The sequence below is a fragment of the Triturus cristatus genome, chromosome 4_1 (genome assembly GCF_964204655.1).
Source record: "Triturus cristatus chromosome 4_1, aTriCri1.1, whole genome shotgun sequence".
NCBI lineage: Eukaryota > Metazoa > Chordata > Amphibia > Caudata > Salamandridae > Triturus > Triturus cristatus.
This window is the reverse complement of record NC_140585.1, coordinates 558,057,149-558,070,977: the sequence shown is the minus strand read 5'-3', so window position 1 is coordinate 558,070,977 and position 13,829 is coordinate 558,057,149. Positions and strand designations below refer to the sequence as shown.

The 13,829-nt window shown below is 44.1% G+C and overlaps 1 protein-coding gene across 1 annotated transcript in view; it reads left to right on the top strand.

Annotated features, from left to right (window-relative positions):
• UCMA (upper zone of growth plate and cartilage matrix associated) overlaps positions 1-13,829 on the top strand; it is a 58,565-nt gene that overhangs the window by 8,170 nt on the left and 36,566 nt on the right. Inside the window, exon 4 of the mRNA XM_085652879.1 lies at positions 8,559-8,657. Within this exon, the coding sequence (XP_085509005.1) occupies positions 8,559-8,657 (99 nt within the window). The remainder of the gene's footprint in view (positions 1-8,558; positions 8,658-13,829) is intronic.

Below are 13,829 nucleotides of genomic sequence, written 5' to 3'. Positions count from 1 at the left end.
AGAGCACAAGCATTTTACCACTGTTAAGCAAAGAAAAGTGCACAGAGTCCTAAAAGAATACATAAACCGGTTCAGCAAAGGAAGGTAGATGAGGGCAAAAGTCTGGGGCGACCCTGCCGAGAGCCATCCCTTACCACATATTACTGTTAATCTGATGCTGGTAGGATGGCTCATCATCATCATTCACCACTGGCCACAAGTTCACATTTATTTCTTGAGCCCTTTCTTCTAATTACTCTTATTGCTGCTACTCAGTCTCAAACCAAAATGATTTGATTATCAGCTTATAGATACAGGAAAAGTACACTTCTGTCTTCTTTGTCTTTGTTCAACCTCCTGCTTCCTATAGCTCTAATCTTCTCTTTGAAGCAAACAACTGTTTCATCAAAGCCTCTCTTACTACGCTCAATAAAAACCCTGTATAACATCAAGCTCTATAAAAGTTGGTTCTCATCCAGCCTCTAGTCTTGAAAGATACTGGGTCAGAAGAGCTGGAAGATTCTGAAGTGACAAGAAAACCCCTCTGTCGCTGAGCAAGATGGAGCTTAAGAAAATGCTATACGTCCTTGATTCTCACTGTGAAAACAGAATTCTCAAAATTGTCACAGGAAGCAATTTGAAATGATCATATCTCAAACAAAGAGCTCCAATGATTCTGGCCCTGATGCTACCAGATTCAACAAATTGTCCTCATTCTTCTCAGGCAAGATAAAGTAAATTAGGCAGAAACTTGATGTCTCTAATGACATCTCTTCAATCTGGGAACATTCTAACATTGCTCTTGCACACTCATGGCTTCCTCTCTTCCAGAGTTCCTTTTCTATCATACCTGACGACATCCTTCTCTCTACTGTCACATAGGAAACCCTTCTCATATTTTGGTGACCCGATATCTCCTTTCATTGTCAAAGGCATTGTTTAAGACTTAGTCTTTCATTAGTTGCCCTTGACCAACTCATATTTTCAAAATAGCATCATACAGAACTGCATTAAAGTTGCACAGGTCAAACCCCTCCTTCAAAACCCATTATTGATCGCATGATTGTTGAGAATTTCTGCCCATCATATTCATATCAAGAATGCCTCTTCTTTTCAGAGTCTCAAACCTTTCATAACAACGTCACTTCTTGGAAAACATCTGCATGTGAATGCTTAATTTCATGACTCATATGTACCACCTAGTCTAACTGCCTACTCTGTGTTATAGCTCCTCAGTGGGGCCAGTATCCTGGCTCTCTTGTTCACACTCTTACTCCTATTCGTTACTTCATATCCATTTCTTTGACTTCAAAGATGATATCTATTACCCCTGATTCAGTTAAGATTTCTTCCTTAAGGCGTTTGATTCTTTCCTTGATTTCTTTCACCTTCAGCCCTGTTAGAGTTACGCTAAATTGTACTCACCTCCAGAGTATTTTGTGAGGTTATTTCCATTGTGACTTTTTTTACTGTTGCTCACAGCATGGTTGATTTGCCCCTTTTTGCCATAATTGTAAAATACACCTGTAACTTTTCCTGCTCTCATCCATTCATGACGAAACATGAGCAAATGTTAATACTGCTGCCCTTGAATGAATGAAAAAGACTTTTAAAGCGCAAAAAATGCAAAATGGCGTCAAGGCGTTAATAGCAGTTAGTCTTAGGAAGGGAGGGGAAGGCAAGGAAGAGCCCGCTGACTGACCATTAGAGGGTTAAAAGCCAGGTCTTCAAGGCCTTTGTGAGATGAAGCGTGAGATTGAAGACTGGAGATTGAATAAGGAAGTGAGTCCCACAGCTTGGATGCAGCCACTGAAAAGGCTCTATCTCCCCATCTCGATTTTCTGTACCTAGGAACAGCTAGAAGATTTTTCTTGAGGAACACAGCGGTCTAGAAGCAATGTAGATTTGAAACATATTCCTAAATTGTCCTGGACCTATATTGTCCAGGGCTTTGTGAACCATACAAAGAGTCTTAAAGGTAATTTGTTTGTTCACAGCCAGTGAAGTTTCAGAATCCACTCAGAGACTGATTGAAATTTAGGGATATCAAGAATTAATCTGGCTGCATCATTCTGAACAAGCTGCAGTTTATGCAGTTTAGCAAGAACAGTCATATTACTATCCAGGTAGAGAGCATTACAGTAATCCAACCTGGACATAAGTGCAAAGGTCACTTGTTTTCATGCAGGGAGAGGCATGAAAGGCCCTTGTAAGTCTTGCTGTGACTGTATCCTTTTATATTGCTTACTCAACATGCCTGATGTGACTTTGTTAAGCCAGTTGTTTAGCACCACTATCTTCCTGCCTGTTTTCGATTTCTGTTATTTATTCTTCCTGAAACCTGATTAGGCGAAGAATCCACAGTCTGCAATACATGGAACAATATATCACAATAAATACATAAATCCTGGCAAGGTCAAATTAGTCTTCTATATTTCCGAGTTCGATACTTTCAGTGACATTCAACTTATTAACAGTAACAAATGCTATTTACAGCACATTGAAATGGCAGAAGTACAATATGAAGCTATAGATGAACAAATAAGCTACCATAACTACTATTCTGTGGATACCTGATGCATTACTGGGTTTGGAGGAGGCAGACAGTTGAGCAGTAGGGGAGAGGAATCAATAGGATGTCATATGAGTCACCAGCAGTTTCATACTTTTCTCTTGTGTATTTTGAGTAGCACTGCAGAAGAGCAGTAAAGGGGAGTCTCTTTCAAGATGCCACTGATGTCTGCAATAAAATAAGTATCAGCAAGAAGAACATTTCAAGAACATTTGAAGAGATACCAGAGATGTTACAACCAAATGAGAATCACTGAAGACAAGCTTATATGTATGGTTCTGTGATAATAGTTCCCAGGTGCTAAGTAAAAGCTAGGGGGTGGAATCAGATTACCAACCACGAGGGGACAGAAGTAATAATAATATCATAAAAAGCTATATCAATGTATATGATAAATTATCTGTATAAAGACCGAAAAATACCCACAGCAGGAAATTCCCTCTGGTAACAAGGAACCAAAATCAACAACAAAACTCTCAAATCAGCATGAATTATTACTCAAGTATTAGATATATTTTTAGAAATGCAACCATTTTGCCTCCATACAGCAGCTTGTCAGTTTCTGAAAACGCACATATTTTAGTATTAAAGAAATACTTTTTATTTTAAATAAATAAATTAATTCCTCCAAAGAAACGTTGACAACTTTCATGAAGGAAATGTTGTTTTTGTCCCAAAAATACCAAGATCCGCACTAGAGATGCAATGCAAATATTTGAGAAGTTAGTGTTACCCCGGAAGTAGTAAATAAGCAGGGTCTATATCAGTGCAAAGAAGAGGGACTAAGATCAATCATGTAGCACACTTTATACACTTCTCCTGTTTTAAAAAAATATTTAGACAATAAAGAATTATGCTACAACTGCAGAAGAAAGGCAAGAGGAGGAAATCCTTAAGTTGGTCATATTATCGCAGAAATAGCCACGATTAGCCCTGGAATATCCGCAAGGTGTCTATGATGGTCAACATTATCCCATGGCTATTGTTATGACGGGGCTAGATCTATATAGGTACAGAATGGCCCAATATGTAAAGCATGGTCACAATTAACCTGCTGCCACCATATGAACATTTTCTCTGCCCCCACCTCTACAAACACACAGACATCTAATCACTCACAGACATGCATGCATACACTGATAGAGACACACACACACACACACACACACACACACACACACACACACACACACACACACACACACACACACACACACACACACACACACACACACACACACACACACACACACACACACACACACACACACACCCACACACACACACACACACACACACACACAATATCCCTTACTTCTACTCACATCTCAGCTTACCTTCTGACACAATGTGGCAGCATAACAAGCAGAATCTATTCCAATTGATAGCTTCTGTTTGTCCTACTTAGGTTCACTGGCCTGTGCCTCAGCTAGCACGAACCTGCCAAATCAGAAGCCATTATAGGGATGGGGATATACTCTGCGGTCTTGATTCAGCCCCCTCTAGCCAGGCTTCTGAGAGGGCCAGGGAGCCAAAGTCTGACAAGCCCCATTCAGGTGGCAGTGAGAAATATCAAGTAGGTAATATCAACTTACCTCAATATTGTAGACAAAGATGGTCGTCGTACAGGCATATGCTGCTGTCATCTTTGAATTACTTTTAGTAAAGTATATGGAAAACTATTAAAAGATGCCCACTGCGCATGTGTAGAATGGGCGAACAACATTTTAGATGACCTTCTGCAATACAGTTTGCGGTAGCAATCATAGAAGTTATCGAGCGAGACACAGTGAGCCTACAAGGCTTCTTGGGCGGGACAAACACAAGGAAAGGAAGGGAAGCAATAGACTCAAGAGCAGGAAAGTGAGGTAGGCAAGAAAAGAAATTGAATTAAGAGCAAGGAGTGGGCACAAAACCCAATTTAATTAAATATTGGATATAATAGGTCTGCTCATCAGCAGACTAAACTGTCTAAAGGTGAGACCTAAAACGTGCTCTAAAGAACTTTCGAATATATTCTTTTACACGTATTTGGGAGGGCACACATCACATGTTTTTCATCAATTCATTTTATTGAATAGAATGTTGGTGAATGACACACATTTGGCAACTGATTTAAACTCTTTTTATTTACCTATCTACACATTTGTCGAGCTGAAATGCCCATACTCTACTTTAAACCTCTCTCTACCGCCTCCATTAGCTTCTGGGTTGACTAATCGATGTCCCCAGCCTGAGCCCTCTCGTTCACTGATGGGTGCCCACGTGGCAGAAGCTATGAAAGTGAACCTCCAGGGAGGTGGAAAGAAGATGCCAAGTTTGCCTTCTGTAAAAGGTCAACATGTGAAATTGGCTGGATTAGATCATTTAGTAGGAAAACAGTCTGTCCTTCTTGCTGGAAGCCAAGTCTCCATTTCATTTTGCAAAGCTGAAAATGTAGACCATTTCTGGAAACAGCTGAACTCCTGACACATTTCACTTCTTGCTGGATAAGGTGCAGTAAGCTTTGAAATTGAAAATTGTGTTGGACCGTCTAGGTATCTGAGAGAATCTCTTCTATTGCCGTCTGGTCCTAATGATAGTGTGCATTATAGTAAAATAGTATGCAATCCTTAACAGGAGGCCAAAAATATTCATGGCAGACAAAATTCTGATGATTCTGAATCTGGACAGTTTTACCAAGGTTACTACCAAATAATACATTTTTTTCTTTTAGCAGGTCTTTATTTCCTGTATTTACATCAAAATATTAATTTATTCTATGACCCTGTGAGGAAACGGTGTGTTTTTTATGGTGGGGTTGTGCGACCTCACCATGTAATACACTTAACAAACCCCTTTAGGACTCTTAGGTTTTGTTTGCCAAGCCTACAGCTGAACCCTGGGTAGCTGTGGCTCTGAGCAACAAGGCTTACACAAAGGGACAAGTGTAAAGTATTTAAACATCACCAAAACAACTGAAGAGGAGATCGACAAGTCGCAAAAGAAATCTGGCCCCAATTTTTGAAAACAGACTGTGTTTTAGATACCACAACGAAAAAGATCCACCAGAGGGTTTCGGAGATATAGAATTTACAATGTTTAGTAAATCAAATCATTTCACTCAACCGCAAACTAGTCTTGACAAAGTAAACAAATTTGACACAGAAATATTTTCACTAAAGAGTTTGGGGTAGGTGTAATGCAGTAGCTTGGTGTCACTTTAGGTGGCCAACTCCAGTGGGTAGCCAGTCAGATGCACCAGCAAGGTCCTCACAAATTATTACCTCACCAAGTGAAGCAGTCTTCGGTCTGCTCCAAGCACTTTTATCCTTTGCCGGGCTCTCCCATGGAAGTGGTCCTCATGCAAGGAATGAAGTATGCTGAAGATGCTCAAAGGATGCTGTGGCGGTGATGATGTCGAAGGGCATCTTGCTGTGACTATTCCTCGGTCCTCTAAGTACTCTCGGTGCTGGCAGAAATCCAGTCGCCACTAGACTACCAGTCTCCCAGTATCGCAATCACTTGACAATCCTTCCTGGGTCGATAACTCACCCTCTAGAGGTCACAGCTGCACTCCAATGGCACTCTCAGGTTCAGCCAACTCGGGTGCAACTTTGTGTGTCAGGTCCTGGTCCTTGATGTTGCACTGTAGCGGTTGGCGGCTACCAACTTGCCCCAACAGGATTCTTCATCTGTGCGCCTGTGCTGCAAACAGGAAGCCAGTCAGCTAGTCCTTGGAGTATTTTGGCTGGGCTCTGGAGACGACTTCTCCTTGAGCAGGATATATCAGGCACTGTCCCTCTCTTTTGTTAGCCACCAGGTGCAGCAGGTGCAGTCCACAACGGTGCAGCCTCACTTTGCCAGTTCCATGGTGCAGGAGGGCAGTCCTTCCTCGGTGCTTCGTCCAGTCCAGCCGAGATCTGAGTTTGGGGTGCCAGGGGTGCCCTACTTATGCGCATAAAATGCCCTCAGGGCAAGATGTAGTTGGTAGCCAATGGGCTTCCAGGTTCCTTCCCACTAGATGACCACTTCCTGCGAGTGGAGGCACCATTCAACCCACTTCCAATATGGCAGGACCCCTCTCCCAGCATGTGGAGCTCCCCGGCCCAGAGATGTGGCTACCAAGAAGGCTACATGCTTCCGGAAAACTGATTAGGCAACTAGTTACCCCTCTCCTGTCCCTAGTGCCAGACTATTGGCCTGAACAATGGAGCAGCCCCTATCCCAAGTGTTACCCATGTGCCCTTCAAAGGCGGCTTCTCCTTTGAAGTTCACCTTTTGAGCCTACACCCATGTGGCTTCCTGCAAGAGGGAGGCGACACCCCCTTCCAGAGCAGGCCCTTATTGTATCCTTTCCTTGAAGTCGTCAGCAGATCTCCCCAGCAGGGTAGAAAACTGTTTCACGACAGGGCTCAGTGTGCAACCAGTATGGGCACAGGGGACTAAAGGCAACAAAGCGGCAACTTTTCTAAAGTTGCACACTGCAACTTGTTACATTAATTTTGACCTGAGAATCAAGTACAGCTGAGGGGTCAGCATGGACCTCTGTACTCGCCAATTGTGCGACCAAGCTTTTCCACAATAAAAATGACCGATTCACCTCTTTTCTATAAGACCATGTAAAACTACATGATCTGCCCATGGGATATGTGCACCCTGCCTTAGGACTCAATAGGCCTTCCATAGGGGTGACGTACACATATATCAGGGCGAAGTCTGGCTTTGCTATTACTTTAAATGGCAAAGTAGGGCTAGCAGATTAAACTGCTCTTCCAGCATGAAAATGGTTGGCTGGGAGTCTCATTTTACGTGTAGCACACCCAGGGTAGCACAAGCAGTGCTGCAATCCCTAAGGGCACCCTCTAATTTACATGTCCTGGGTACCATTTACTAGGGATTACTAGTAAATTAGCTTAGCCAATTGGATAAAAGTCAATTCCACAAACTAGTTTTAAGGGTTAGGTACAGGCACTGAGGTCTCGTTAGCAGGCCTCAGTGCACTCTTGGAGTTGAAAAACCAGAAGCATCAGTCCAAAAACTTGGGGTGACCATACAAAAAGAGTCATTTACTAACAGCCCTCTCACTAAGATTTTTGTGGACGTCGCAACTGTGCCTTCAGTCGGAGTTGCCCTCTGAATCAAGATTACGAATTGGTAGGAAAACCCAAATTATTTAGGTTTTTCCCAGGACAAACTTTGCCTGGGAAAAGCAGGTAGTTGTTTTTTATGGGAAAAGTGGCTAGAATGAGGTGCGACTTGCATTAATCAGTAAAACACTGATTTAAAGGGCAGCAGCTCATAATTGGGAAGAAACCCAGTGCTTAATTTGAACTGGTAGTTGCAGGTTGGGTGCACCAGCACTCATTTTTGGGGACCAGCACTTATTTTCTCTTAAACTTTGATCCGCAGGAAGAAAGAGAAAAACACAAAAGAAGTAAGATGGAGGAAGGGAAAGGCGGAAAAAGGGGGGCAAAGGGAGAACTCAGTGATGAAAAAGAGCCTGCGAGCCAGAATTATAGATCCAGTGAGAATCTAGTGGTGGATTAAAGAGGCTCAAGGTGGAGTCAAGACAACAGAGCCTTGATATTCAATAGGCCAACCTAGAAGAGCGCCGGCTAAGGGTTCTGAACAAAACTTTGAGCACCGGGACTTATTCTTTTACAAATTAAGCAAAGCAAGTAGGAATAAGCAACACCCAGTAACTACCACACTCTGAGTTATTGTAATTACCAGGTGCATTATTTCCAACTCGTTTACAGGGCCACGCGTCATGAGGGCCTATGTGTTTATAAAAGGGCATTTAACTGATGGTATTGTGAAGTGTTTCATGCATCCCATGTTTCCTCTCGCATTGACACAGCTCTTGCTTATCTAAAGGTTTTCATATGCTAAGAAAATACTGACATGAATTCTGAACTTGACGGTATAAAGACAGCCAGAAGATATCATGTTATGTGGTTAAATAACAATTAGCTTAATTGCAAAAGCGTTTCCATATTTGACCCAATTCACATTTTTATTGTAGTGGAGAACAGACAGAGGCTGTCAGCTGATGAGCAAAGGAGGGAATATTATGAAGAACAAAGGAACGAATTTGAGAACTATGTTGAAGAAGAGCAAGATGGTAAGGATGCCCTAAACATGCACATCTCCCATATAGTGCCAGTTTGGGGTAGCATGCGCTGGGGCTGACGGATATTCGGGGGAATGGTGAAATCTTGGAGGGTGTGTGGTGGACAGTAGCATTCCCCGGGCTGATGGATACAGCTGCCCGCTCCTTCCTGCTTGCCTAATAGCTACAGCAATCCTGTGAGCCCCTGTCATTTGACAACATACTACACCCCCAAAGTTTGTGCATTTTCCCTATTGTCCATTTCTAACACGCTCATAGAATCGAAAGTGCTGATGGAGACCTTGGAATGACCAGCGCAGACAATACACGATAGTGAGCCCTTCCACTGCTTCCTTGTTGTTTAATTAACCATGTTGCTTCTCAGCAATAAACCACTGCTCCTATCTCCGAATATTAGACCAGGGCATTTAAAGGTTGTGATAATTTGTCCCCCATGTGGTGCATTCCAGACCTATTTTAATTGAAAGCACCTGGAGAGCACCTCAATCTGTAAGAGGTATGCCACCAGTATAGCCCTCTCTGTCTGTATCATCCGTCCTTCAAGGATATTCTGGCAGCAATCACACACAACAATCACTTAGGGATCTCCATTGGGAGGTAGAAAATCCCACTCTTTCCAGCAGCATCCCGCTGACATTAAAGTACTTTTTGACATTAATGTTATGCTGTTCTCAAAACTTCCTTAAAGATGTCTATAAAACAATATGTGACTGGTCTTCTTGGTAAAATAATTGCACTGATTCTGGATCACGATAATCGTTTGGGGCAGGAAACAGAACCAGATTTGAATCCATGAATGTCTGGCTGCTCTCCATTGCACTGACCAAACATTTCTACTTCTCGCAAGGGCCATTTTAAGCCACTGAATAATAATATGTTCTTATTTGGTTCTGTGGCCTGTCTAGTTATTTTTGGGCAAACATTTTCTTAAATCTGTGCCAGAACCGACAGGAAATTTAATCCTACTTAAGAGCTTCTCGCCTCAGTAATGCTCTGATCACAGCTTTGGTGGGTGAGAAGAACATTGCCCGTCCAGGTTGTATAAGTGAGTTTATAGTGACTCCATTAAAATTCCCCGTGTCAAACCAGGCAGTAAAACAGATCTTCCTTTTAAACTGTAGAGCTCTGACAGGACTCATTCTACCTAATAGAAGGAAGCGTGATGCTCCTCCCGAGGTGGGGGTCATCCAAGCATCATCTCCAACGTCCATTGGGTGACTCCGAACGCCACTCCATGCCTAGTCAGGTGAGAAAGAAACCCTCATTTCTCTCCCACATCTCTGCTCAGAAATAGATTAGCAAAAAGTAAATTTAATTCTGGCCAGCTGGAGACTCACACTGCCCTATAGGTAATTGTGTGAGGAAATCACAGCACTAGAGCTGTCAGGGGGTAAAGCTGACTTGCAAGGACCAAAGCCCATAAAAATGGACATCAGAGAGTATCCTCTTCCTGAAATAAATTACCAGTGGTTGACGAGATATTTCCCTCTCCGCCCACTAATCTCCAATGGGCGGTATTTAATCTCGGATGTAAAACTTTAATTTCTACCAGCACTGAAATATATCCCATTGCACAATGGGCCTGTAACTTGTAGTGCACTCTCTGTAACACATATGTCCCTATGAAATTAGAAAAGAAAAATGCGAAAGTTGGCATGCTTGAATTAATCTCTGCTGTTGGTAATTGTTCAGGCCACACTGCTGTTCATCTTTTGCCCAGTATGGGACTGCAGACAGAGACTGCCCTTATCAAAATCAGGCTTGGTTCTGCCCCATTGGTGGCAGTCCACCCAAACTGCCAGACTAGGTCCCCTCGAACCCGGAACAGAAGCGATGTCAGATCAGATTCATCTTTGTTGAGTCTTAATAGTGAGACACAGCTTGAGTCCTTTGGAACAGTGCCCATCGGACCCATGGAGTCGCACTTCGGTTGTCTCACTTAGAAAAACAAATAAGTGATGGGTGAAAAGCTTGAATTGATCTTATCCACCGGTAATTACTCCGGCTGAATTCCAGGCCATCATTTTTAGAGACTATTCTATTACAGACATAGGCCACCCATATGCAAATTAGTCTTGGTTCTGCTTAAACTTTTATGGTCCCGCCTTAACTGCAAGGCCGAGTACCGTCTAGAACATAAGAAACCTCAGACCAGTTTGGACCTTGTTGAACGTGCTGTTTGAGGTGAAGCTTCATTCCTAGGGCACAATGAGCAGTGTTTCATTGCTCGGTAATTCCAGGATATTTACATCTCGAGTTACTCTACACACTTGGAGATGTTTCTGGATATCAACACTTTTGTGAATGAATGAATGAAACATTATTTATATTGCGCAGCTATGCCCAATGGGCGTCAAGGCGCCTAATCCAAATAAAGACTGTGAGCGAAAAGAAACAGAGCCTACTGGTAAGCATTGATAAAGAACCAAGTTTTCAATGACTTCCTAAAGAGGTCAAGGGAGGGCAGTGTTTTGATTTCCAGGGGGAGTGAATTCCACATCAGAGGAGCCAGTATGGAAAAAGCTTTGCTCCCCCATCTAGCCTTCTTGGCTCTGGGAATTACCAGTTGATTAAGCTCACTGGATCGGAGACATCTACTCGGAACGTATCTAGAGACAAGTGATCCAAGGGCATCAGCCGGGCCTGCAGTTAAAGCCTTATATGTAAGGCAAAGGAGTTTAAAAGTGATCCTTGAGGGGATGGGGAGCCAGTGGAGGTTCTTCCTTGCTAAGATCATCGAGGCCAGCCAGGGCAAAGCGAGAGCAAACCGCGCTGCCGCGTTTTGTATGACCTGCAAACGCTGAAGCAGGCCCTTGTTGGCCCCGGCGTACACTGAGTTGCAGTAATCAAGCCTTGAGCCAACAAGGGCGATCACCACCTGTTTCCGTGCCTGAGGGGACAAGTAGTGTACGATTCTTTTCAAGGTCTTGATGACTCCCCAACAGGTAGCCACCGTTCTGTTGACCTGAAGCTCCATGGAGAGCTGGGTGTCGAAGATGACGCCTAGGTTCCTGGCAGATTGTGTTGGTGTTGGGCAGCTACCTAAGGAAGGAGGCCACCAATCATCTGACCATATGCCCTGGTCCTTGCCAAAGACCAGGACCTCTGTCTTGTCCCCGTTCAACTTTAGGGAGTTGGCAATCATCCACTCTGCAACAAGTTGCATGCAGGCCCTAAAGTTAGAAGCGGTTTCACCCACAGAGTGAGTCAGGGATACCATAATCTGCGTGTCGTCGGCATACGACACTACCTCCATCCCCTGAGATCTTACTAGTCTTGCAAGTGGGGCCACGTAGATGTTAAACAGGGTCGGACTCAATGCCGACCCCTGTGGCACCCCACATTGCAAAGACTTAGCGGGGGAGAGGTATTCACCTAGCATGACACGCTGCTCTCGTTATTATTATTATTATTATTAAAAGGCTCTTATATAGCGCATGGCTACTCGGGAGCATCCCAGCGCTTAAGACTAACCAAGCAGAGATGGATTAAAAATGAAGAGTTATTTTAACTAGTTTTTTGGAAACAGAAGAGTTTTTAACTTTTTTCGAAAGACAAGGAGGTTAGGCTCTTGGCGGAGAGGTGGGGGAAGAGCATTCCACAGCCCAGCCGCGTTGTGCGAGAACAGGCGACCTCCTGTGCGGGATCTGCTGATCCTAGGAACTGTCAGCAGATTTTGTTGGTTCGAGCGAAGATTCCTGGTAGGGTTGTAAGGTCTGATCATATCATCTAGAATGGGGGGGCCACTCCCATAGAGTGTTTTATGGACCGTGCAGAGGGTCTTAAAATAGATTCGCTCCTTTATGGGGAGCCAATGCAAGGTGCCAAGTGCGGGCCTGGCTGATGTACGATGGCTAGTGCCCGTGAGTAGCCGTGCTGCGGAATTCTGGACAACCTGAAGTTGCCGGATAACCGACACGGGGGCTCCAAGATAGAGCGCATTTCCATAATCCAACCTGGATAGAACAAGGGACTGGACAATGGTTTTCTTTGCTGCCTCGGGTAACTGAGGAAGGATTTTCCGGATTGTTTTCAGCAGTCCGAAACAAGTGGCTACTGTTTTCCTTGCCTGGATCTTAAATGACAACTCTGCATCCAACCAGAAGCCGAGACTCTTTATCTCGGTCTTTGGAGTGGGTCCTGGACCCATACAGGAGGGCCAATGTATCGAGTTGTCAAATGTGGCTCGTTTTCCTAGAAGCATCAGCTCCGTTTTACCTCCATTCAATTTCAGGTGGGACAGGTCCATCCAGTTAGCTACTGCCTCCAGGCAGTGACAGAGCCTGGAGGGGGAGGATTCCAACTGATTAAGAGAAACAACTAGCTGGGTGTCGTCAGCATAGCTTACCAGTTGGATCCCAAAGGAGGCAACTACTTCTGCCAGGGGCGCCATATAAACATTAAACAGTGTGGGGCTGAGGGAGGAGCCCTGTGGCACCCCACACTGTAATGGCATTGCTGGAGAGCAGCTATTTTCTGTAAAGACCTTAAAGGATCTGTCACCAAGAAAGGACTCCAACCACATGAGTGCCCTGTCTTTGACGCCCAGTTTTTTAAGACGAGACAGGAGGACACGGTGGTTCACCGTGTCGAAGGCGGCACTGAGGTCCAGGAGGATAATGGCCGCGCTGCCACCTGCGTCCAGAATCCTCCTGGAATCCTCAACCACCCTCAGCAGTGCCGTCTCCGTGCCCTGTCCTTTCCGAAACCCAGTTTGGGTTGGGTGGAGCAGGTTATGGGTCTCCAGAAAGGATGCTAGTTGTTTATTTACCCATTTCTCTGCGAGTTTACTGATGCCGGGGAGCAGGGAAATGGGACGATAATTGGAAAAGTCCTGGGGGTCGAGATGAGGCTTTTTTAACAGGGCCTTAACCATTGCCAGTTTCCAGTCTTGGGGTACCCTTCCTAATTCAAGTGAGGTGTTAACTAGATGGATAATGTATGTACTGATGTTGGATAAGGCTAACTTTAGAATATTCATAGGGACAGGATCTAGCGGGGAGCCGCTTTTTACAGAGTTGAAAAGCGTGGGCAACAGTTCAGTACTAAGGGGGGAAAAGGAAGGGAGGCAAGGCAGAATAATATCTGTATCATCTGGCAAAGGGAGGATGGATTCTTCAAGAGGTAGAGGGGGGAGGGACAGGAGGATCTTTTGAATTTTTT